At 40.4% G+C, this 26,674-nt stretch overlaps 2 protein-coding genes across 12 annotated transcripts in view; one reads left to right on the top strand and one right to left on the bottom strand.

Moving 5' to 3' along the window:
• The first annotated feature begins 8,088 nt into the window (after nt 1–8,088).
• Nucleotides 8,089–18,628, top strand: LOC144666003 (glutamate receptor ionotropic, NMDA 1-like). Its single transcript, XM_078527338.1, has 7 exons — nt 8,089–8,726; nt 9,748–10,352; nt 10,861–11,498; nt 13,034–13,201; nt 13,747–13,949; nt 15,497–15,663; nt 17,119–18,628. Exons 1-7 carry the CDS (start codon nt 8,253–8,255, stop codon nt 17,705–17,707), a joined length of 2,844 nt encoding a protein of 947 aa, XP_078383464.1. The 5' UTR covers nt 8,089–8,252; the 3' UTR covers nt 17,708–18,628.
• Nucleotides 18,629–18,762: 134 nt separating this feature from the next.
• Nucleotides 18,763–26,674, bottom strand: part of LOC144666015 (calcium-activated potassium channel subunit alpha-1-like) — a 47,810-nt gene continuing 39,898 nt past the window's right edge. For all 11 annotated transcript variants that reach the window (XM_078527364.1, XM_078527362.1, XM_078527360.1 and 8 more), the window contains 5 exons: nt 25,890–25,931; nt 25,428–25,716; nt 24,771–24,901; nt 23,294–23,488; nt 18,763–22,600 (listed from right to left, as the gene is read on the bottom strand). In XM_078527364.1, coding sequence (XP_078383490.1) covers nt 22,379–22,600; nt 23,294–23,488; nt 24,771–24,901; nt 25,428–25,716; nt 25,890–25,931 — 879 coding nt within the window. In that variant the 3' untranslated portion in view covers nt 18,763–22,378. The remainder of the gene's footprint in view (nt 22,601–23,293; nt 23,489–24,770; nt 24,902–25,427; nt 25,717–25,889; nt 25,932–26,674) is intronic.

Consider the following 26,674-nt stretch of genomic DNA (forward strand, 5'->3'; position numbering starts at 1 on the left):
TTGCAAGAAACAGTATAGTACATGGTTCCAATTCCTACCCGACTGCTTCAATCCATACAGAGATTTGTTCAACTTATACACAAGTTTCCCTTCACTCCCCGGGGGAACTTCAAAGCCCTCAGCTTGATCCATATAGATCTCACAATCAATAGGGGCATTGAGATATGCCGTCTTCACATCCATCTGATGCAAAATCAAATCGTGTTGTGCTGCCATTTGCATTAGCACACGCACTGATGTGAGATTAGCTGTTGGTGCAAACGTCTCCTGATAATCAACACCTCTCACTTGACTGTAACCCTTAGCAACATACCTTGCTTTGTAAGTTTTAGCACCATTGGAACTTTCTTTGATAGTGTACACCCAACGGCCCCCCACTGAATTTTTGCCCTCTGGCAAAGGAGACAAAGTAAATGTGTTATTCTCAGTTAGAGAATTCATCTCTTCCTTCATTGCTGCCTCCCAGTTACTAGACTCAGGTGATTCCATAGCCTCTTGGTAAGTTTGAGGGAAAGCAGAAAATTTGTAACAGTAATCTACACTCGTCAGTACCTGATCACTATCCTTCATGTTTGTGACATAATCTCTCAGGTAAGCTGGGGGTCTTCTCTCCCTCGTGGAGCGTCTCACACTTTCATCACGAGGCTGTGAAGTAGGACTAGATTCATTCTCAGCCTTAGGTCCTTCAGCAAGTTCATCCAGACCCTCTCCGGATCTGTCAACATCAGATTCACTACAAGTATCAGGGTTAGTATTGTGTCGTGATGGCATGAAATCATCATCACCCAGTAGAATTTCAGTTTGGGTCTGTCGTTCAACATGTACCCCTCTCCTAGGGAACTTCACCACCCTGTACTTCATAATCTTGCCCGTCTCTGGGATTAACACCAGATAGGCAGGACTCTCTTTATCATACCCAAGGAAAATCCCTTTGGTGCACCTGGGATCCAATTTCTTCTTATTCTGCTTATATGCATAGCATTCAGATCCAAAAACTCTCATGTTTGACAAATTTGGCTTCTTGCCAGTGATAGCAAAGTATGCAGTTTGCTTAAGGCGGTTGTTAAAGCACCGATTGCGAATGTACGCAGCTGCCATTACCGCATAGGGCCAAAACCCTTTGCCCAGATTGGCTTGCAGGAGTAAACACCTTCCCATCTCAAACAAGGTTCTCCAGTGTCGCTCTGCCGTCCCATTTTGGTGGGGAGAATGGGGTGCAGACATTTCATGCTTTATCTTATTTTTCTCCAGCAGAGATTTAAATTCCTGAGAAATAAATTCACCACCATTATCCGATCTAATACATTTGACCTCTCCGTATGGTGCTGTGTCTGCTAAAAACTTCTTTGTTGCAGCTACAGTGTCACTCTTACGTTTCAGAAAATATACAAAAATTGCTCCTGAATAGTCATCTGTAAAAGCTATGGAATATCTGAAACCCTCTCTAGAAGCTGGATCGATAGGTCCAGCCAAATCTGTATGAACTAATTCTAATGGTGCAGTAGCACGAGCATCAGGATTCCTATTCCTACTTTGGGTCATCTTTCCTTCAATACAAACATTACAATCTTGGGGTTTACTAGAACTACTATTACTTATTTTCATACCTTCCACTACACCTTTTAGTTTCAAGATGTCCTCATAATTACAGTGTCCTAGTATTTCATGCCAGAAATAACAGAAGCTGATGCGGCTTCTTTTGTTCTCGTTGGAGAAGATTATGAAAGCAAGTACGATTTTGGTTATAGTGCCACTAAAGGTCACTCTCCATCTCAATCGTATTCATTAAATTTATGGATCCGTTGAATTACATCTAACGCGAGCTGTCAGTTCAAATGATACTTAAAGATGAATTACAGTCCGTACTGCGCAATCTCGGCTGCAATGTTTATGTGAGCCTCACAAACAAAGCAAAACTAAAAATTACGTGACAAACTTACCTGTTTCTTCATTAATAACGCCAGATATCCTTGCAGAACAAATAATAACAAGTAGAAGAACCTTGACGCTATTTCAAACCGACGTTTCAGCTCATCGGAAATTCTTGAACGAAGCGAACTGTAATGGCGGACTAAAAACACTTCATGTATGCTGTCAACGAAGTGCAACGTTTTAACGAATTCAAAACAAAAACGAAAACAAACCCCGAGTCTGCGCAGTACGGACTGGAAATCAGCTTTAAGCTTAAGTTTGTTAAAAAAAGAAAATATATTGACCTTATGATTACCAGCTCATCTTAAAACACTATAAATGAATTTACTTTGATCTCTCCAAACAAAAATGGACCACCAGGAATATTGTCCTGTTGTACCACCATAATCTCAGGACTTGCATTAGAAGAATTGTATGCCAATCAGTAGGGAGAATCAATTTTTCCATCAGTTAAACTTGAATGAGATTGATTGAGATTGATTGATTGAGACGTTAGTTGATTTGATCTTTATAGATAAAGGTCTATCTATAGTTTGGCCATTTTAGTTTTGAAGCTTTCTTGGCCAGTAGACAGAGTCCGCTAGTTTTTTATGTTCCACCATATTCTCAAGACTAGCTTTAGAAGAATTGTATGCCAATCAGTTGGGAGAATCAATTTTTCCATCAGTTAAACTTGAATGAGACGTTAGTTGATTTGATCTTTACAGATACAATACCATTTATTGTTTCGTTCATGACGGGGGGAGGATTGTTCGGATTTTCGGATCAATAGATCAAACACGCCACGCCATGTTTTCACTTCGAGGAACAACAACATCCGGGACTTTATTGACGTCAGATCTTATACATATTAATGAGATCATCCTAACACCCCCACTTGATCTCTTCCTATGTATGTTCTAAAATCACATGAACACGGTCATATTGCTAAAATATAAACATACAGCTTACTATCAGTTGACAAATGAGTAAACCTATAACAAAATATAGAACTCTTGTACATTACTTCTATATTAAAACTCAAATGTCTTAAGAACCAAAAATATAACTCTTGAATTTTTGCAACTTAATCTTCGTAACTGGTTTGGTCATGACATCAGCAACCATATCGGCGGTGGGACAATACTTAATGATTACTTTGCCTGCATTCTGCACATTGCGAATAAAATGGTATCGCACATCAATATGTTTGGATCTCTGTCGATTGACTGGATTCATGGACAAGGCAATTGTCCCCTGATTATCCTCAAAGATCAAAACAGGATCATTTACCTCACCAACATCATTCACTATCTGAATGAGATACATGCCCTCCTGAACTGCCGCTGCCAGGGCAATGTACTCAGCTTCACAAGATGAAAGAGCTACTGTTGGCTGCTTTCTCGACTTCCAAGAGATAAGTGGACCAGCTTTATTCAAACTGAAGCAGTACCCACTGATGCTGCGTCTGTCATCTGTAGATGATGCCCAATCAGCATCACTATAGCCTATCAGTATAAGACCATTGTCACATTTCCTATAGCACAGTTCAAAGTCAAGGGTCCCCTTTAAGTACCGCAGTACATGTTTCACTGCTACCCAGTGTTCCTTTGTGGGATTAGTTAGAAACTGAGACAGTTTAGTAACAACCCAGCATATGTCTGGTCTGGTGCATGTCATAGCATATACCAAGCTACCCACTGCTTCACGGTATCGCTTTGGATCAACAGGGTTTTCACTGCCAAACTCAAACTTCTGCTCAGAAGGTGTAGGTTTTGGTTTACAATCAGACATCTCAAATCTCTCAAGCACCTTACTGATATACCTCTTCTGGTCCATTTTTACAAAGCCATCACCTTGCTCAAAGTGAATACCCAAGAAATATGAAAGTCTACCCAGATCTTTCATATGAAACCTCTTGTTCAACATCTCTTTAGTTTTAGACAATAACACCATGTCGCTTGCTGCTATAATTATGTCATCCACCCAGACAAGCATAGCAACAAGTCCACTTCCAACCTGTTTGGTGTACACACAATTGTCAACAGGGCTTTGTACAAAATCATTCTCTTGCAAGAAACAGTATAGTACATGGTTCCAATTCCTACCCGACTGCTTCAATCCATACAGAGATTTGTTCAACTTATACACAAGTTTCCCTTCACTCCCCGGGGGAACTTCAAAGCCCTCAGCTTGATCCATATAGATCTCACAATCAATAGGGGCATTGAGATATGCCGTCTTCACATCCATCTGATGCAAAATCAAATCGTGTTGTGCTGCCATTTGCATTAGCACACGCACTGATGTGAGATTAGCTGTTGGTGCAAACGTCTCCTGATAATCAACACCTCTCACTTGACTGTAACCCTTAGCAACATACCTTGCTTTGTAAGTTTTAGCACCATTGGAACTTTCTTTGATAGTGTACACCCAACGGCCCCCCACTGAATTTTTGCCCTCTGGCAAAGGAGACAAAGTAAATGTGTTATTCTCAGTTAGAGAATTCATCTCTTCCTTCATTGCTGCCTCCCAGTTACTAGACTCAGGTGATTCCATAGCCTCTTGGTAAGTTTGAGGGAAAGCAGAAAATTTGTAACAGTAATCTACACTCGTCAGTACCTGATCACTATCCTTCATGTTTGTGACATAATCTCTCAGGTAAGCTGGGGGTCTTCTCTCCCTCGTGGAGCGTCTCACACTTTCATCACGAGGCTGTGAAGTAGGACTAGATTCATTCTCAGCCTTAGGTCCTTCAGCAAGTTCATCCAGACCCTCTCCGGATCTGTCAACATCAGATTCACTACAAGTATCAGGGTTAGTATTGTGTCGTGATGGCATGAAATCATCATCACCCAGTAGAATTTCAGTTTGGGTCTGTCGTTCAACATGTACCCCTCTCCTAGGGAACTTCACCACCCTGTACTTCATAATCTTGCCCGTCTCTGGGATTAACACCAGATAGGCAGGACTCTCTTTATCATACCCAAGGAAAATCCCTTTGGTGCACCTGGGATCCAATTTCTTCTTATTCTGCTTATATGCATAGCATTCAGATCCAAAAACTCTCATGTTTGACAAATTTGGCTTCTTGCCAGTGATAGCAAAGTATGCAGTTTGCTTAAGGCGGTTGTTAAAGCACCGATTGCGAATGTACGCAGCTGCCATTACCGCATAGGGCCAAAACCCTTTGCCCAGATTGGCTTGCAGGAGTAAACACCTTCCCATCTCAAACAAGGTTCTCCAGTGTCGCTCTGCCGTCCCATTTTGGTGGGGAGAATGGGGTGCAGACATTTCATGCTTTATCTTATTTTTCTCCAGCAGAGATTTAAATTCCTGAGAAATAAATTCACCACCATTATCCGATCTAATACATTTGACCTCTCCGTATGGTGCTGTGTCTGCTAAAAACTTCTTTGTTGCAGCTACAGTGTCACTCTTACGTTTCAGAAAATATACAAAAATTGCTCCTGAATAGTCATCTGTAAAAGCTATGGAATATCTGAAACCCTCTCTAGAAGCTGGATCGATAGGTCCAGCCAAATCTGTATGAACTAATTCTAATGGTGCAGTAGCACGAGCATCAGGATTCCTATTCCTACTTTGGGTCATCTTTCCTTCAATACAAACATTACAATCTTGGGGTTTACTAGAACTACTATTACTTATTTTCATACCTTCCACTACACCTTTTAGTTTCAAGATGTCCTCATAATTACAGTGTCCTAGTATTTCATGCCAACCCTTTAGGTCACAAGTATAATTAACAGAGTCAGTGTCATTCTTGTCGAAGGTACTAAGATAGTACAGTCTACAATGCTTCTCGATGTTAAACTTGGTACCATCCTTGTAAACTAATTCAGCAGAGTCAGGATTGAAAGTCACTGAAGCACCTCTTTCAGTCGCAGCTTGCACTGAAAATATGTTCTGCGGGTATGCAGGAATGTATAACGCATTCTTCAGTGTTGCACTGACATACTTTCCAGTGGTATCCATGATGGTTATCTCAACATCCCCTCTCTTGAGTGCCACGTTGTTGGATCGTGTCCCATCTGCTAGCTCGATGTAGTGCTTTTCTGGTGTGAACTTGTCATCAAATTTGCTGAATTTGGACTCGTCATTGATGATGTGAGTGGTCGCACCGCAATCCACCAGTAGGGCATTTGGCTTCCCAGTAGTGTTCCCATTTACATAGGCATTGGTCTCAAATGCAAATGAATGCTCCACTTCCTCATCAGAATCCTCCAAAGTCTCAGAAGCCTGACTGACTTTGTCGGTCTTGTTCTTTCTTTTGCGTCGACTTGTTCTGTCACTGTGTGATGAATTATGGCACGTGTTGCACCAGTGCCCCCGTCCGTTCCTGCCTTTGTCTTTATTACCACAGAAGCGAGCAATGTGCCCTGGCTGGCCACATTGAAAACAGGGGATATTCGGCTGGGATTCTTGCTTGTGTTCAGTTTTCATAACTGAGTGATTTCCCGTCGCTATACTCGCTCGCTCTGTGTCTTCGAAGCTTCGTAAGGCCACTTTAAATTCGCCAAATGTTTGTTCTTTCTCGCTCTGAGTAATAACGACAACAAACGGCTTGTGTTCTTCTGGTAGGCCTTTCAGTACCATCGCTATGAGAAGGCTATCCGTCACGGTTTCACCGGCATTTTTAAGAGCTGTTGCCGCGGTCTCTGCTCGTATGACATAGTCTGTCACTGTCTCGTGTGCTGACTTCACAAGCGAGGTCAGTTCCGTGTACAACGAGATCACTCTCGGCTTGCCTCTACCAGCGTAATGTGCTCTTAAAATCTTTAATGCTTTCCTCCCGTCATCCTGTGCATCTCTCATTACAAGGGAAAGGCTTTTGTCGTCTAGAAATTGTATTAACTCCGCGAAAGCTTCTTCATTCTTGGCTGCATTAACGTCCTCAAATTCAGCCGTAGTGATCGTATCCTTCAACTTTTGCAATCGCATGTATCCGAGAAACTTGACTTCCCATTGCTCATATTTCCGTTCATCCCCATCGAAGAGTAGTCTCCCGTACCTTGACCTGGGCCCATGACCTGTTTCGTTCATGACGGGGGGAGGATTGTTCGGATTTTCGGATCAATAGATCAAACACGCCACGCCATGTTTTCACTTCGAGGAACAACAACATCCGGGACTTTATTGACGTCAGATCTTATACATATTAATGAGATCATCCTAACATTTATAGCTTGGCCATATTAGTTTTGAAGCTTGCTTGGCCAGTAGACATAGTGCCCTCGTTTATGAACAGTTTGTGGCATATGACTTCTGTTCTTCGGACTGGCATTTCTTGCTCTTGTAAGCACGCCCATATGTCAGTAAATTATTCTCTGCTTCGTGCATTTCCTAATTCCTGGTCTCGACCTCAACGTCGTCCTCGACTCAGGCCCTTTTTTCCTTTTTGATAGCTTGACTCAAGAGAGTTTCAGGCTAAGGTCGGAGAAATGTGAGAAGAGAAATTACGATGATAAAGTTTTATTTGTTGACAAGCTTCGCTACTAAAAAACATAGAAAATCCAACGTAGAAATATTGTTTTGGCAGGTTAGTGCTTTAGTTCATTAGCCAAACTAGTACCTGCTCTTGTGTTTACTGTCCGTGAGATTATAACTATAAAAAAGTGTTTAATTGTAAATACAACCTGTAGAAAACTGTAATCCACTTGTGTGCGGTTTTGTAAGTAATTAATGTTTTAGAGCTAGCATTAACGATAGCCGATGAATCTAAGGAAAGTTTGTTTATGTTTTCAAAAATAGCGTTTTCACACGTATAAACAGAAGTGCTTTTTTAAGAATATTCTTTCCCAGACTAAATAAGGTTAAAAAAGTCAACAAAAAAAGTTATAACTAATTTAAATTTTAGCCAATAAGCGCACAGACAGTTTTGGAAGCATTGACGCTCAAAATAAAGGCTCCGGGCATTGTTGTAAATTTATATAAACAAATCTTTTTGATTGACAAACAAAAATAGAAATGCGTTATTTGCCAATGAGCAGGTGTATAAAATAGGTTTGCTCAGAAATATCATTCTAAAGAAGCGAGCCGTAGCCCATAGTAATTTACACTTTAATTTGCTGTTTCTATAATGCATGCTGCTTCCTATTTTCGTTACTTATTTAAAAAGTAATAAACAATATACCCGCTATTCACGTCGTATTTTGTTTTATGCCAGAAGCAATCTGAGAGTGTGATTAATCAAAAGAAGAAATTTTGACAACGATATATTTATAAAAATTCAAGGAGTTTAATGGCTGACTCTTGGAAAAAATGATTTTCATTTCCAGAAAGCAGGAGAGTTTAAAATTGAGTTTTTTTAACTGAGGCACATGTGGTCATGGCTTCATAACAAAAGGAGTAAATATTCGATGGCTAAAGTTTTCACCTTTTTGAAAAACACTGTGGCGCTTCTTCTCAGGTGTAAGACCACATCACTGCTAATATATCTACTGGCTTTACGGGTTTCTCAAGCGAGCTACAATGTTACGATATTGCTGTTTTACAACGCAACTTGCGATGGATGCATCGAAAACGAATCGCATCAGCTGTTTCACCAAAATATTTTCCCACGAAAATCTGAGGTAATAAACTTTAGATGGTTACAAGCTAACGCAACCAGCATTGAACGTAGTGAAGTCGGAGTACTTAGCGCACTTTCCTTTCTGGAAGATCATTCCCTGACAGTAGATGGAGCAATTTTTATCGACATCACACAAGATTCGGTTGCTTTTTCATCGCTCCTGGAAAGTTTACACATCCTAACAGTTGGTGTATTTCAGGAGCAAGAAGTTTTCAGAACAAAGGTAACAAACGATATTTGAGCGTTAAATGAGCTATAAGATGCAAACTTACAATTTTTTTAAGCAAGAGAGAATTATTTTAATTCTGGCAGTGAATTTTCCCTCAGCTCAACTAAATGTCATGAATTTTTTCCATTTCCTGTTGCATGGATAAATGAATTTTTAATGACCTTTTTCTTTACATTTTCCTATACAACTGTAATGTCAGTAGCTCAGTAAGATTTGATATACCTTCACATTTGAAATTTTTCTCCCAGACGATCCTCCGAATTGACCATCTTGCTCCTGACAGCATGTTCGTTTGTTTTTGTGTTTTTTTTTTTTCTTTAAGCATTTCTTATAGGCTTCAAATATCCATGAAATCAGCTGCTATCATAACAAACACACAAGTTTTTTTTATACCTTATGAGACAAGGAGAAAAACATTGATATAAGCCTCTGTGTTTATATTTCCATTTTCATAATTCTGCGAAATGATTTTCTTTAGATTAGTTATTACGCTGTCAAAAAATAAGGCAATGTTTATTAAAATTGATTCATTTTTAATTTTCTTGCACAATAATAACGAGCGTTCAATCACATTCAATTAAGCTCTTATTATTTTCTACAGTAGTATCCTCTATTTTGATTATTAAAATACAAACAAACCACTTACTAAGTTTGTGACATGAACAAAAACTATACCGAAAAGATGGTAACAGGATGTGGTCGCCGACCTGTGTGAGATTTTTATTTTTATTTTTTTTTTTGTGTGTTTTTTTTTTTGTTCTGAATTTTTATTCAGACATTTGTTTTATCAGAAACACAGAAAACTCAAGATCTGATATCGAAACTAGCAATTAAGAAAGGACAAAACATGCATTAGTTATATTACATTTTGCAATTGCGCAAACCACACAATGTACATGTAGAAAGAAAGTCTGGAAATCAGACTTTTTTCAGGTTATATTTCTCTTACCAATATGATCCTCCAAATAAAGTCAACTTTCCCTTTTTCTATTTTTTAATTTTTTTTATTTTTTAGGAACATCCTGGTGATTTTACTAGAGTATCATTTCCTTCAGTTCATCGCTATGCAACCTCAGCGTGGAAAATATTAAAGAAACATCGATGGCGAACAATTTGCTTGATAGTATCGGCAGACTTCGAGGGAAAGACATTTGTGGAAAGTATGCTTAGCTACGCTATTCAGGAGAAATGGCAAATTCTTAAAGTAGCCTGGTTAGCGGATGACACATTTGGAAATGACACAAAAACAGAACTTCAAGATATCGTCAGGAAAAAAAGTAATGTGATTGTTATGCACAGTAGGCTAGGCCACGATGGGCAGTTTTTTGAGATGATTCAAGAGCTGGGCGTTAGCCGGAGAGAAACTGTGTTGGTTATAACAGAAATCACAAGTCATCGGATTAAAAACTATCAGAGACTTCCACAGGGACTGTTAAAAATAAACCTTAAACGTCCAGAAAAACATCTTGACTACATAATTTACGACAATGCTTTACACGATGCCATTTCACTGTTTCAACTCTCCTTTGAAGAAAGTGTGAATGAATATTGTCTGAATTCCGATGTAAAAACTTGTTTGAAGACAATCGCCCAGGAGGAAATGCGGCGTATCTCCAAAAGGTAACTATGTACAGCATTGCTTAGTGATAATAAAATTAAAGAATATCTGTACATAACTACAACCAAAATAAATGATATGATAGATGCAAATCATAAACTTTGATTTTTAATTATTTTCACTTATGGGGTATTGATGTGACCAGATGTTCATCCGTCTAAAATTCTGTCCAGCATTAATGTATGTAGCAAGGGGATGAGTAGGTTATGAGGGTTCTTAAAAGTTTGTTTTTTAGTAGTCGTAACTGGTATTTTCAAAAGAGAGGTTAAAGCATGACGTTAACGGCAGACGGCAAACGGCAAAGATAACTTATAATTTTGAGTTATTTTCTTCTAATCCATAAATAAAGCACACAAAAATGGAATAACGTCTGCTACTATTCATTGCAAATAAAAATAATTTCACCCTACTGTACACACAACTGAAAAGAGACCGCAAACGTGTCATTTTTGCCGTTTGCCGTTTGCCGTAAACGTCATGCTTAACCTCTCTATTATTTTTCCACGCTAGGCACTTGGCACAGAAATCGCTATCAGGAAGAAGTATGCTTTTTGATCCCCTAGCAATCAACAGCAAGCATTCCACTTTCACTGTTTGGAATCTGAAAAAGGATGGCATTGGCGTAAACAAATGGCTTCCTGTAGGTATGGGCACGACCACTGGTCTTGCAATGGAGAAATTCACAGCTCCAAATGGAACGTCCATAACACCCGTTACTGAGATTCCAAAACCTATCGTTCGTGTGGCAGTGAATGAATATTCTCCGTTTGTTATCAAAATGGATCCTGCTACTGGAGATAAATGCCACGGAAGGTTTGTAGCGTGTTATGAAAATAGACTTGAGGATATCTCGACTGATCCTGAACCAAAGATGTTTTGCTGCTTCGGAGCCTCGCTGGACTTTCTATCGTTTTTGCAAAAAGATCTCAATTTCGAAGCTTACATTTATTTTGCACCTGATGGCCAATATGGAGTATTTAACGATACTGCTGGTGAATGGAATGGAATTGTGAAGGAGTTGATAAGTGGCAGGGCAATGCTTTCGCTGGAAATGGGTCTGAACAGCAGGCGAGCTGATGTGATCGGATTTGCGCATCCAACTCTACTCTTGGAGCTCGGCATTTTGGTTAAAGGGACTGGTCGTAAAGGTGCGTGATCAAAATCTTATATTTCTTCTTGTTATTCTTCCTTCTCCCTACTGCTTGTTATTCCCCTCCCCCGGTGAAAAGTAGAGCAGGACAATTTTCCGGATTCCTAGCAAACTACCAACTTAAAAGTCCAAGGGTTTTATGTCAGGGTGGCCTTTCCTTAGCCATTATGTACGGTATTTTTAAAGGTGTCGAGTACTCGCCTTTGCCGATGTCTCCTAGCTACATTGAAACTGCATTTCCTGAGATTACAACGAGAACGTGTGATATGCGGACGAGTGGCAGGCCATACCCTTTAAATTCCAATCTTTGTTAGATTGTTCGACATTTTTAAGTGGAAATAAATAAATCCATCAATAAGTCAAAGTCGTGTCTATACAAATGTAATATCACACCCTCATTACTGTGAATAATTAACATTTCAAAACCGGTGGTAGGGAAATGCAGAGCATTAATTGAGCGTGCAGCAGAAGTTGAGAAATCCATTTTTGCTCGCAAGTGGATAGTGAATGAAAAGAATTTAGGAAACCTTTCATTTCGTAAAAAAATATTTTTGTTTTCTGTGTTCACGCTGGGACAATCAAACTGTTTATATTTCAACTTTAGGCTCTAACTGATTTGAGCCATTTGATTGCCTGAACGTAATTTTGTACTGGTTCGCGATATTGGAATTTGGGGGGTTGAACTTTCAAGGGCGCAGTATTTTGGGGGATAAACTCTGTTATTTACGATCTTGTACAAAAAATTTCTATTGATTAGATTTATAAAAGACGGACATAGATATTATACAGTATTTGTGTAGTATTTTAACATTTTGTGGACTTTTTCTGGTTGATGGGATTTTGGAGGGTTGAGAAGTTGCCCAATAGGACTTTTTCAGGTCTATTATTGGACTATGGAGATCTTTAGAGGTGTGCTGATTCATGGATTTATTCACAACACATCCACACCACATATAAACGGAAAAGTATCCACCCAGGCCTCTATGCGTAGGGCGTTTGGTAGAGAGAAGGCGCGGGGGGGACTCCCTATAATGGCCTATACGGGGAGACTCCGCCCGAAAGGGATACCTTTTTCATGCTTCAGGTATATAAAGGATAGGGATTTCACAAGTTAAGGTATATGAAAGGGAAGGGATATCGGTCATTTATATATTTAAAATGACCTTCAATTAAAATATTTTGAACAGACGCACCTTATGGCTGTGTCATTTAAATTTATTTAACATTACATAAGCATGGCGTCAAGACTTCCCTGTTTTAGGCATATGACATGTCTTTTCAGTATATAAAAGGGGTGCCATTTTTCAGTAAAAGGTATACGAAAGGGGTGCTTTTTCTATCAAAATGGTATATAAAAGGGCGAGGGGTTGGACCTCCCCGTAAAAAACTTTTTAATAGCCGCCCGGGAGAGAAGGCGATGGAGTGGACGGAGTGTTAAAATTTAATTAACGGGCTCGTACCTGAGAGCTGATGACATTGCAAAAAACGTATTTCGTGTACTTCCTTTCAACGTGTTCTGCGATTGCCTTTTAGAAGTTACTCGAGATTCTTGGCTTTGTCCATTCAGCACGATTTTATGGTTGTGTCTAATGGGAACTTCTTGGATAGTCGCTATTGTAATATGGTGTCTGGATAGGAAGAGCCCCCAGGGATATTATCACATTCTAAAAGACAGTGGCGAGGACGGATTCACATTACTGGGTAGGCTTTCTTCTTAATACAGTACTGTCAAAAATATTTCCCTTCCTTAATAATAGCACCACCAAATCTTAGTCACTCTAAGTGATGAATGAAATGACTAGAATTTCGTAGATATTTTTCATAAAAAAAATTGTAATTTGTTGGTGGTAACGTCTTCAGATCTTCCTCGACAATCTAACACAATCTTCGGAACTGCACTGGGGCCTTAAGGCTTTCTTCGGAGATCTTCGAAAAATATGGTTAGAAATAAATTATTGAAAAGTCGTCGAAAGATTGAGACAAAGATCGAAAGGTGAAACAAAGGCAGTCCGAAATTTGCGCCTACTTAAGCACTCGATTCAGGGGCGGGTCCAGGATTTTTCTTAGGAGAGGTTGCACTAATAAACCACATATTTTTTGCGGAATACCAGATGTATAAGAAATCCGCAGGCCAACTCGGTGGGGGGGGGGGGGGGGGGGGCGGAGGGTGCGCACCCCCTGCACCCTCTCCCTAGATACGCTTCTGCAAAGCAACAATTGAAATCGTTTCAAACATTTTTCAACAGACTCCATCAGTTATGTTGGTGGAGTGGTATTTGGTAAGGATATTGGACCCGAGAAAACTCCTTTGAGCACCAGTTCCCGGGTTGTTTCTTACGTCTACTCCTTCCTCGCTCTTATCATGATCAATTCCTACTGTGCAAACCTTATGGCATTCTTAGTGGAAGAAAAAGTTGGCCTACCCATCAGTGGCATTGGGGATCCTAAGGTTGGTTTGTACGATTAGGTTGATAAAGTCTGCGTTCAACTCCTAGTGGCCCATGAGGCCGGAGCTTATCCGGGGTCCGTAGCATGAAGCGACTGGGAGTATTTCTACTCTCCCTAGATAAGATTCTCTCCCAAGAACACAACGAAGTCCCCGGCCAGGGCTCGAAGCCGGACCGCTCGATCCGGAGTCCAGGGCGTTAACGCACCCCTTGGTGTATGAGTGCATAAATGTAAATAGTCTAATCGATTCGCTGTGCTACTCTAACCCAGCAGTTTAAAATCGAAGACGAAGGGACAAAATCACAACATGTACACAGACAATAAAATGTAGAGGGACATATTGCAGGCACAACTCTTTTTACATGAGCTAAAAAGTATCAGCGCACACGAGTGGACATGCCACTGCAACATGTCTCTGCTAAAGTTCCTTGTGTACCTACATATTGTAATTTTGTGCACATTACATGTCCCTACGACACGTCCCGTTTGTGTCTTGGCACCTTTAAAGCGATGCGCGCGCAGCGTACAAACCTTTCCGACAGCTTGAATTGTCCAATCAAATCAAAGAAGTGTAGATAGTTGCGTGAAAATACCCATATATGGAAATGGAATGTGTTTCGCTTTCGCACTATACAGTCGTTGCCATAGCCGTTGAAAAAAATATGTAAGTGTTCAGAAGTGTTATTGAAATGACTTTTGCATTTTACTTTTGAAAACACAAATGCCGGCTTGGCAGTTCAGTCGGGGGAAAAAGAACCAGTTGATGACGAAATCCCACCTCCGAGACGGGATTGAGCCCGCAGTGTTCGTTCCGTTCGTTGCTAAGCAACATGACGTACCGTATTTACTCGAATAAGCGCCGCGGCGCTTATTAAATTTTTCACGCCTCGTGGGCGGCGCTTATTTGAGGGCGGCGCTTATTAAAGGGCGGAGACAGAAACAATGTCATCTAGAATAAAATTCTACAGTAACTTACTTGGCTTATGGCCAAAGCCCTAAGTGGGCATAGGGCCGGCTACAGTAACTAAAAGAAGGGTATTTTGATTGTCAGTATTCGTCACTTTCGGAAGAGAGTAGTTGCGCTTGCTTTCCCGACAAAGTTCACAGCCTTCAAAACGTTTACAGAACTACGTATTGTAAGAATTTTGGATAGAAAATATAATGGGCGAGCGGCAAAATATAATAACTTGAACTGTTAAACATTGCTTTTGATGAATAGGAATTTCCACGGCTGTTTTATAGTTGCTTATTAGTGCTATTTTTAGTTATCCGAAATTCTTCGAATAAGCGCCGCATCAGGACTGCGGCGCTTATCGGGGGCGGCGCTTATTAACTTTTTGTCTCAAATGCGGCGCTTATTCGAGGGCGGCGCTTATTTGAGTAAATACGGTATTTGTTCGAGCGATTGGTTTCGGCGTACTTGTGAGCGCTCGCGCTAGTTTTTGAAAGGATGAATAAATTCGGAAAATCTTCGAGTGCTTCAACGAAGATTCGCCAAAACTGGCACTTATTTCTCCGACTGAGTTTGTTGTTGTTTTTTATTTTCAGCTCATCTCAGAGCCTCCTGAGTTTAAGGTCGCGGCCGTGTTGGGCTCCAATGAAGAAGATTATTTCAAGCGTCACGTTAATTCTTCGTATCGTAAAATTTATGATGTCAACTTGCGAAAGAATAGTGTGACGAGCTTAGAATCAGGAATTGCACAGATGAAGGCAGGGTAAGTCTGATTTATCTTATGGCGGCACACATTTTCTGCTGAAGCTTGACAAAGAACTTTAAAGTTATATTGTTAACATTCTGGGCCCCGCTGTTCAAAGGGTGAATAACGCTAACCACCGGATAAATCGCTTTCTATCGGATAAAGCAAAACAGACTACGCTATACACCAGGCCTCAGTTGTTCAAACAGTGGATGGATAACGCTATCCACCGGATAAATCCCAATCCGGTGGATAGCGCAGTATTTAAGACTTATCCACTGGATAGCGATTTATCCGGTGGATAGCGTTATCCACCTTTTGAACAACTGGGGCTTGTTGGTGCCGAATTGAGCAGCCCTTGTACTGCCTCTTTCGAAAGTTTCTACTTAAGAGGGTCGCTAGTTCACATCACAAACAGCTGTGCTGTTTGTCATTTAGTTCCGAAAGCAATGAGTCTGATCTGCCAACGTTTTTAAAAGTCGTGATGTGTTTTATTTGCTTTAAAGAAATAATTAAAGTTGTCAGTCCGTTCCTATTTAGTAGACACCGTAATGTTCTATTGGAAATCTGCGAGTCTAATTGGAGGATTCTCCCATATATTGTTTTCTATTTGCTGAGAGAACACGATCGCGTACGCATTCAGTCGTAAAAGGGAAATGATTTATGATTTTTGGCTTAAAAATACATGACATCGGTTCGTCGGTTTTGAACTGCAATGCTTTACAGTGTTTACGTGTTTTCCCACAAGGAGTGAAACACGATCGCCCCTAAAAACGACTGCGTGGGAGGCTAGTGGTGTAGCAGCTCTCGCTAAGGATGGGTCGATACAGGTTTTTCAAAACGATACGATATCGATACGATATTTGCCTTTTTTCTCGATATCGATATCGATATCGATATTATGGCGTCATTTCCGTCCTGACGTCATTGGTTTGTCACGTGACCATACAAAGGACAGACCTGGCATTATAAATGTTAGCCAAGAATGTTGATTTTGGTCTTTTTGTTTCACTGTTGCATCAGCAATGTGTGGACATCAAGTCAAGGCAAGAAAAATTCAAATATTGACAAGAACATCAATATTTCTTTGAGCAAAATTGCATTTTTTTAACCTCAGGTGCTGACCAGAAGACCGCAGGCTCAGGTCACGTGTGCAGTATCGAAAACGTATCGAAAGTGCGATATTTTTCGAAAGTATCGACACTTTTCAAAATTGTCAAAATATCGGTGTATCGAATATTTGGTATCGAGTATCGGCCCATCCTTACTTTTGGGGCTGGGGGTATTGTTCCTGTTGTTTGTTTGATTGTTCTGCTGAAGAGCAGCGAGCCATTCATATAAAACCATGTGAGAGCCGCTACCCGACCGATGTTTCATGCAGTTAGCAAAACGAAACCGTTAAAAGTTTGCTCTCCAGACTAAACTATCGGTCAAAGGCAAGATTAATTCCCCTGTTTTTCGATATTCTTTCAGGACTATCGACGGCTTGATAGGAGACTACCTATCTCTCCAGCACATCGCTAACACAGACAAGAATTGCAGTTTCAGCTTGATAAAAGAAAACTCGCTAAGGTCAGGCTACGGTTTTGCTGTCTCCAAAAACTCACCCTGGCTTAACGATATTTCCCTGTCGGTCCTAAAGCACCAAGAAAATAACACTGTCCAAACGATTGAAAAGCGATGGTTTCCCGAGACCACCTGCGGGAGTAGTGAGCCCCACCCTCTTGAAGCCGTCGACCTAGTGAGCCTTTTTTGGGTCGTTGCCACTGTTGCCGCATTTTCGCTGCTGGCGCTTCTTGTAGAAACGCTGATGGTGTTTTTGTTGATAAAATGCGGTAAGTGTCTTGGGCCGTTTGGAAGGCTTTTAAAAAGATTCTTGTTTAATGTCAAAAGAGGAGAAGAGGATCGCTTCACGCTGCAATATCATCAAACTGGGCTACTGGCGAGAAGCTTGTCAGTTGTAAAGACCAGTGATGACGTCACGGATGGACAACAAAGTTGCGAGAACCAAGGGCTTGGTGAAATTCGTGAACTGGAGAGAAAAATCGCTTCCATGCGATAGTGTTTCTGAGCGGCTTCAGAATATCTGACAATCATAAGGTGCATTTTACGCAGTCCTGGTTCAGTCACGATTTAAAGGGGCTATGTCACGCAATTTTAGGCAATTTCGGCACTGACCAACTGTTCATAGATTGATTGAAATGTCACAAATTATCACTTGTTCCAACTAACCGGCTAGCACCGACCAAATTTGGAAGACGCTTCTATAATTGGACGAATGGCGTAATAATTATTGGACGATTGACGTCAATCGTCCAATAATAGAAAAATTATTGGACGATTGACATCACGCAACAACGGCTTTGTACAGAGCTCAGCCGAAGGCGAAAATGGTCGCTAAATTTCAACATTGCGACGAAAAAATGACCAAAATATTAGATGATAAAGATAGCAAAAACATCAAAAAAGCTTCGAAGGGAAGTCACTTGATTTTTAAAGCCTATCTTCAGGAGAAAAACATCAAAAAACCAGCGACACCGGAGGAATTGGCCAATGTTAGCGAAAATTCTACGCCAAAGTTAGTAGCCATTACAATTCATTTTGTGTTTTTAGAGGTCTCGGAAATATTTTGAATGAATAATAAAACAATTATTGAATTCGGCTTTCGTATGATATGAAGAATTATGCAGATCTCGGAGAGTGTTATCCGCCTCAGCCTTCGGCTTCGGCGGATAACACCCTCCTCGATCTGCATAACTCTTCATATCATACTTAGCCTCATCCAATAATTGCTTAATATATTTGCAAGCTCAGTCAATTGGCCAGTTAACTGATTTTTCCGCCATTTTGAGGATTAGCGTGAATTTTGATCTCAGCTTTTATGACATTTTAATGAAGTTCTGTTGACATGTTTTGATTCTGTAGTTTTGACGTCGACTAATCTCAAACTGCACAAAGCAGTGAAAATCAATTTAATACAACAGAAGTAAACCCGGACCGGCCCCCCGGGGATAAACCCGGATATAGTAAATCAGCTTTTTTGATCGCACGTCGGCCTCCCGAGCCCCTGCCTCAGAAAAGGCTTATTGTTATTGCACGCAAAACAAAACACAACCATTAAAGTTGTAACAATTTATTAAAAATCTCTTGCAGAGTGAAAAATGACAAGGTGGACTGATACTTTGTATAGGTCCACGTAGAAACATTTATCAAAACAGCCCAATGTTTTGCTGTAATAATACCGAAGTTCTTATATTAAAAATTTTGTACATACTTTCTTATATTAAATTTGCATCCACTACAATTTGTTGTAAATAAAATTCCTGTATTCGTTCAATTGTTGAGCACCCTCTTTTGAAGACCAACGGGGTATGATACACTGGGCAACATTTGTCGACCGCATGTTGCAAAGTTTAACAAAACACTTTATTATAAGTCGTTATATATTCAGCAAATGTTGACCACTGTACCATTTTTCCTACGATTCTAGCTGTACGCCTGCCTTCTTAGTTACAAATAAAACTAGATTTGCGATCTTCGGATGTAATCCTTTAAGCCTCCTTAGGGACTGGTCAATAAGTACCAGGGGGGGTGGGCCGGAGCAATTGGAAAAGTGGTGGCTCGAAAATTTGTGACCCACCCCCTTCCTCCTGGCTCAAAACTGACTAACCCACCCCTGATAGGCGGTTAAAAATTACATGACCCACCCCCTTTGCTAAAAAAAAATCAAGGAACCAATCATTTCTTTATTATCTGTTAGGGGTTGGAGGTTTTTGATTTGGCATCAGTTTTTTAAGTGAAATTCCCTACATATACCACCCTAATTTTCCCTGATGGACACTGCTGTTCCATGTACGTCTTTTCCCGTTTCTTGACACAGCAAAGATTAGAATGAATTTATCACTTCTTATACTAGTCTTTTGTAAGTTTTCCACCCATTTTTGTGTTAAGTCCATGGGAAAATTTAGACACAAACATATGCGGAAAATGAAACAGTATGTAATATTATTTCATAAACAACTATTGAAGAGTTCATATTTTTATACAGAAATTGATAACAGAAACTACAACCACTGTCCTTCATTCATATTTGCAAAGTGTTTGACTTAAGAGTTTACTGATATTAAAAGGCTTAAAGCCTAGTGTGAATCTATGCATGTTGAAGAGAGACAGGCAAACCTGATTGCCTGCTGTTATGATCACAAGCCATCTAGGGGGGTCAGGGGGCATGCTCCCCCAGGAAATTTTTATATTTTGGCCTTCTGAAACCGCTAGAAATTCATTAAAAAATGCCCACATGGAGAAATTTATGAATTTTATATACTGATGAATACAGCTTTTCTTGGAACTATAACAGTTTAAAGTTAGTGTAAAAATAAGATGACCACCCCCTATGTATAGATCAAAATTACATAACCCACCCCTTCTCGAGGGCTCAAAAACTGATGACCCACCCCCTTTCTGCTCCGGCCCACCCCTCCCCCCCCCCCCAACCCCCCTGTACTTATTGACCAGTCCCTAAGCGAACAGTCTAAACTTGCCTTAACGTATCCATACAAAGTCATCAAAACGGGTTGTGTGAATTGAGCAAGTGATCAATAGGGGGAAATTTCAATTTCAATTTATTTCAATTAGTGTATCAAGAAATCTACGAAAACTTGTACAAAGAATTTGCATTTTGGAATCAAAACTTAAAACATCAAACCTCTCAATCTAATTTTCTTATCTAAGAATTATTGACAACTCTGTGCACTGCGAATAGAAAATATTGAAAAAGCTGAAAATCGGACAAATAGGCAACACACAGAGACCAAATGGTAATCATTTTCGAGTCTTAAAAAATTTTGACAATAAACAACGTGTTGGGCACATGTGACTTTGGTTTATCGTTAAATGACTGATATGGAAACCAAGAATTTATGTGCCTTTGCAGGATTGAAAACGTGTTAACTCGCTTCATGTCGTATTTGGCGAACAGTCCCTCTATTTTCTTCTATTCAGTCGCCTAGAAATGGCACAGGCTATAAAATCTTTTTTCTTCGTCCCTTTTCCTCTAGAAAGGAGTGAGCAGGAAGCGCAAACGTTGTAGCGGAAGCAAGCGCGGGTGGTAACAAAATTGTGGAGAAACTGTTAAAAGGCTGAAGAGAGTGGCGCGAAAATTGTGGCCGGAACCAAGAGAGTGGCGCGAAAATTGTGGCGGGAATCAAGTGAGTGGCGGCAAAATTTTGACAGAAAGTAAGCGGGTGGCGCGAAATAAGGAAATTCAGGATTCAAGTCAGTTTGTCTTACCAATCTACGCATTAACACACCGTGCCACATTTTCAGTAACCCCGTTCTAGTTTACGCAAATATAGCGACATTCTTTGCAGTCCAAAACTAAACAGGGTGGTTAGTTTTGTCCTTTTCCCAGTTTTTTTATTACCGGCGTTCGAACTGGAAGAAATTAGAGGGACTGTTCACTATAGTTGCCACAAAGACCTGTCGGTTTACTTTCCAACCGCAGCAAATAAAACTGCAGGCTTGGTTATCCTCAGAGATACCGGCATATCCCGGATGAAGAGATTTGAATGTTTTTAGAGTTATGTATTCTGTAAAGGATGTTTCACGAAATAAATAAATAAATAAATAAATAAATATATACGAAACAAATAAATATACACTTTAAATAATTTAACAATACAAATAACTGTAAAATAACTTTGCAATTTATCTTTTCACCGTTACTGGTGCAAACTTGATTACGAAAACAAAACTTGACGAAAAACCACTTGTCCGGTTTTTTTTTTTTTCACTTAGACCACTTCGGAGATTTACTACAACCTTATCATTTGTAGAAAATACCTGAAAAAAACCCTACATTCGAGCCCATGACCTATAAGATGCCGGTGCAAACGCTTTACCGCGAGCCGTGTAGCTTCGTGGAGTTTTACTTGCAATACAAAAGCCTTAGAATCAAACAAAAACAATAGTGTGAGATATTTTTTTATGATGGTTTCATCATCTATTACACTGAAAGTCAGCATAATAATGCTAGCACAGATAACAGCGAAGCAATGAAATGCTCAAGTTACACAGTATTACATTTGATGCAATTTTTGTCGCATTTGGTTTTCCATCAAGATGGCGCCAAGAACGGTGAAGAGCAAAATCAGATTAATTCCCTGATATCTTTTAAACAAACTTTTCCAAGGGTATCAACCAAAATTTTTAAAAATTAGTGAGAAGGGGTGCCTGCACTCCAACAGCAATAAATAATTTAATCTGAAAGATAATAGAGATCATCTCCTACCTACGTACGGCAGTCTTACACTGTGATAGGAGCGGACCAGTTGCTTTTCTTTGCTCGTATTTCATTTCAATCGCTTGCAATATATTTTTTCGTCTCGTTTACGTGTGGAGAATTTTCTCGGGGGCTTCTGCAAGGGCTTTGCAAGAATTTTATGGCCTAACCCCTACTCCACCCTACCTTAAAAACAAACAAAAAAATGGTCCGTCCCTTAGAAAACACCAGGTACTCTTTTGTAATAGATTGACCCGAGACAAAAGTAACAAGAAACTATAGAAAAAGGTAAAAAATAGAAAACATCTCGGCGTCTTTCGTGACACTTGTTGGTGTGTGCAGAAAAGCGTTACGTGACGACCCAAAGAGAGCTCACTCTCCGTTTCTTGGGGTTGTCACGTAACAATTTCGTGACAGCATAGAAGAGACTAGAATTACTTGATAAGGCATCAATCATTTGAATTTCTCCAGCTGAGGATCTGAATGCGCCAACACAAACACCAGATCTGTCTGCTGCAGCACAAAGTTATAAGGGGGCGAGCAGATCACATATCGCTTGGCAGACGGCACTCCAAGGTTCACTTTGTTACTGTCTCGGAAACGATAAAGACCCAGGCAGATCATGGACGAGGTCCGCAGCGCGTGCAAAAACATGTCGCCAAATGAACCACCATCCTGAAGAGTTGAACGAAACATAAATCACAATGATTGAATAAATTTATTTACGTGTAAATTAGCGTATGGGGAATCATCGAACCAACCGAAAGGGATTTTGCGTACCACTTATAATTCGGTTTGTTTCTGTATAATTGTTTTTCCTTAATGGGCGACTGGAATTTGCAGAGATGGTACATAATTTTCCAACCGTTCGTACAAACAGGGCATACTCGTCCCCAGAGCCGCTCGTCCCTCTTTGCCGGCGAAGCCTGTGCATGAGAAACCAGTGGCTCTGGGGACACGTGATTTGCTTGGCTAGATTTTAACAAAGAGAGTTTAAAATCTAGCCAATCAAATCAACCGTTTAAACTCTGGTATAACAAAGGGATTTTAAAATGGTTCATTTGAATAGCTGTTCCCTTTGTTAAATTCTAGCAAATCAAATCATGTGTCCCAAAACCACTCGTTTCTCGTGGGCAGGCCTCGCCGGCTAAGAGGGACAAGCAGCCTTAGGGACGAGAATCACAAACTGGGGTGAAAGGACTACAAAAATATTCCAACAATTTAACTGAGGTCTCGGAAAACTACTATTCTATTCGCTTTCAAACCGAAATTTACGGGAAATGTCTGGAAATTTTCGAAATTTTGTCGAGATTCTAGGTTAAATGGTAAACACCCTTGGCAAGGGGTCGGGAATTCACAAGAACTTACCCCGTATTGCGCAAGTGGACCATCAAAAAGAGATATCTGTAAAATTTTGCAGCGACGTCTGTTATCCGCTGTTTGTGCTGCGTCCAGTCCTCCTCGGAGCTCGTCTCCTTCAGCGATGTGCTCTTCTAAAAATGAATTTACTCCTCCAGTCACCAGATTCCGCACAAGAGTCAGCACGTCTGGGTTGAAGTACGTCTGTAACGATTAAAGTGATCAGCATCAATTCCCAGAGACAATGTTAACAGGCTTTTAGCCAAGATTTAGAAAGTGGCCGTCCATTTGTTTTGTGGGCCAAAGGCCCACATAGCATGGCGCCGCAGGCGCCATGCTTCTAGGGGGGTCTGGGGGTATGCCCCCCCCCAATTTTTTTGAAAAATTGAAGCCTCTAAGACGTGATTTCCACGATTCTGAGCAGCTGTAAACGTCTTTCAATTAAGCTATTAAACCGCCGTTTTTCCTTGATAATTTTACAAAACTATCCTTTCCTCAAATTACCTTGTTTAACATTGAACTATATTTGGGACAGAAACTCCAGTTGTTATGAACAGTGATTGAAATTTGAAGTTGTCAAGCCACGAACTTACACGAAAGAACGGATGTGCACCCACGTGCGTATTTCTTTTTAGCACCCGGCAGAGTAGCCTGGGCACGACTTGGAGAGTTAATATTATTGAACAGCGGCTATGCTTGTGAAATCGCTTCGCTTAACTTTGATTCATGCGAACAAAACAGTAAGGAAACTCGCTAAAAAAGTGTAAATAGAGAAGAAAAACACGCCAGCAAGACTAAAACAACTCTTGAGAGCAAAAAGGAATGGAAGTTTTTTTTAATTTATACACACTGTTTTGTTACATTAACCACAGAAGTTCGTAAATTGCCACCCAAAACAGGCTGTCGAAAATCACCTATTTCTGAAAGTGGCCGTCCTTTGGACGGCTGGACGGCCGCCTGGCTAAAAGCCTGAATGTTAATACACTGTCCATCATTACTCCGCGAGATTCGGCAGCATTTTATTATTCAAAAAATTGTCACCGATCTCATTTTCTTTAAACCAAAGGAAAATATGGTCGACTCGCCCAGTGGTAGGCAAGATCTCGGACGAGTCTTCTCTGGCACACTTTCAATATGGCAAACCATGTATACCTCACTGAAGAAACGTTGACCCGTAATGTTTGCTGGGAAAGCAGAAAAATATAATCCCCGGCTGTGGCAGAATAAACATTTGATACGAAAGGTTGCTTAATTTACACTCTAAAGGCTCCAAAAGAAGAAAACTTCGTGATTATTGTTAAAAGGAATATTACTCAGCTTGCCAATGATGTCTACCCCGAATGCCATTCCGTCTCATTGTTCGTGGTTTATGCTTTTCACAGGGTAAACATTTCTTCAATTAGGTGTATATCGCACGACATCTGCCATGTATACATGACAGATAATAAGGACGTGCTGATTATATATGGCCACCATGGCAACTTACCGCGCTCATAAGCGAGTCCAGCATGGACACTGTAAAGGATGTTCCACAAGCGAATGGCTGAGTCAGGTACAGCTCAAGATCATCATCGTCATCATCATCGATGTCCAAGTACTGCACATTCTGGTCGAAAGCTACAAATAAACAAAACAAGAGTTCTAAAAGGGCAAAAACGACACTTTGGCTGTATTCTTATTTCTAGATAACATAACATACTTATGAAATAACTGGTGCCCCCCTAACCACACTTTCTGCACCTTCCCACGAAAATAACTCAGGCAAATCTCAAATGCAAAATGCGCTAAAACGAAAATCCTCAAAATACCCCGAATAGAAGCGTTGCTGGAGTGCGTTCAAAACCTTCTGATGTCATTTCACGACTACTCATGTTGATATTATTAAATTTGATGGTTAGTTTGTACAAAGCGAGAACTCCAACCCTTTGTTTTTGTAGAACCATATAAAGCCCGAAGGGCTGGAAATCCACGCAGCCTACTATTCTTTCAGGCAAAGAAAAAGGCCCGACACCCCAATCCCCACCCCCCACAACCATCCGAACCAAGCTACTTTCTTCTTCCTGTTAAATCACCTCTGTAACGTTTTTTTTTTTTTAACGGCACCCTTTATGGTCTTCTGTTACTTTGTCTTTCGTCTACTCACCAACTTCAGTGATTATTGGAATATTGCAGCCATATGCCGAGCCTCGTCTTTCCACTTGCGGCATTTCACTGAACTCAAGTCCCGCGAATGCGTTTCTTGTACTCTCACTCAGCATCCCAACTGCATCATCAAAAGACATCGCTTTTAGGTTAAGCGACGCCAAAATCGATTCCTTATCGGCTAACTTCGGGTCGTCGGCTTTGCTGGCTGTTGAAGGCGACAGGAACACGACCATATCTGCTAAGTTTGCATTTACAGCCCGCAGATCTGCCCGGCAAAATGGGGAGCCCTAAAACGCGACAAGAAATTATTACTTTGTCCTTCCACAATCTTACTTTTGACGCTGCTGTTTACATGACAAAGCTTCGTAAATACGGGAGTGAGTCTCTCGCAAAGGCATCACCTGTCAGCTCTTATATAATTATTTGTATTTGGCAAAACGCAAAAGCGTCAATCACTCACCGGTAAAACAAACACATCATCAAAATTACACAGCTGATGCCACTGAAATTGAAAATTAGAACATGCGTTAAAAAACTTAATACAAACAAACGAATGAACAGGCCACCTTTAAATCACAAAGAGTTAAAAATCGAGATTCTCCTTATAATAACAATACAGTGTCAGAGGTGATGAGAATAAAGGAACCCATCAACTAGGGGATGTACCAGCAGAGTAGCATATCCTTTAACACTTTCACAGGAAATAAATTACAAATCAGTAAGGATAACTGAAGATAGAGCAGTTTTCAATTGAGTGTCGTAAAACCAAAACCACAGTAATTACTCTGGTCAATCACAAAGGACACAGACAATCCAGTGAACCAATCAAAACTCGAAGCAAATACATGTAGCTGGTACGAAGCGCAGGAAAACGTGCGCGAGCGAGTCACGATTGGTTTTGGTTTTACTTGTGATTGGCTGAGAAAGTGGCGCGAGATTTTTAAACCAATCACTAAGCGTAGTAATGCAAAACCAAAGCAAACGCAATTTACTTTCGACACTCAAGTGAAAACCGCTCTATTAGACCATCGGATTGAAAGTGGGCAAGCGATTTCCACAACGCGATTTGCCAGAAGCTGTATCTACACAAAAGTTCATTGATTATAGCCAGAAACCCATAAGGGTTGAAACGTGTAACTCGCGCGCACAGCGTTTGAATATTCATTTTGCTAAGTACCATATTTGGAAACACGAAGAATTTGTACGCGAAAGCTTTATACACGCAATGACGCACGCAACAACATT

Source organism: Oculina patagonica, chromosome 9, assembly GCF_052425735.1.
Source record: "Oculina patagonica isolate OP01 chromosome 9, crgOcupat, whole genome shotgun sequence".
Taxonomy (NCBI): Eukaryota; Metazoa; Cnidaria; class Anthozoa; order Scleractinia; family Oculinidae; genus Oculina; species Oculina patagonica.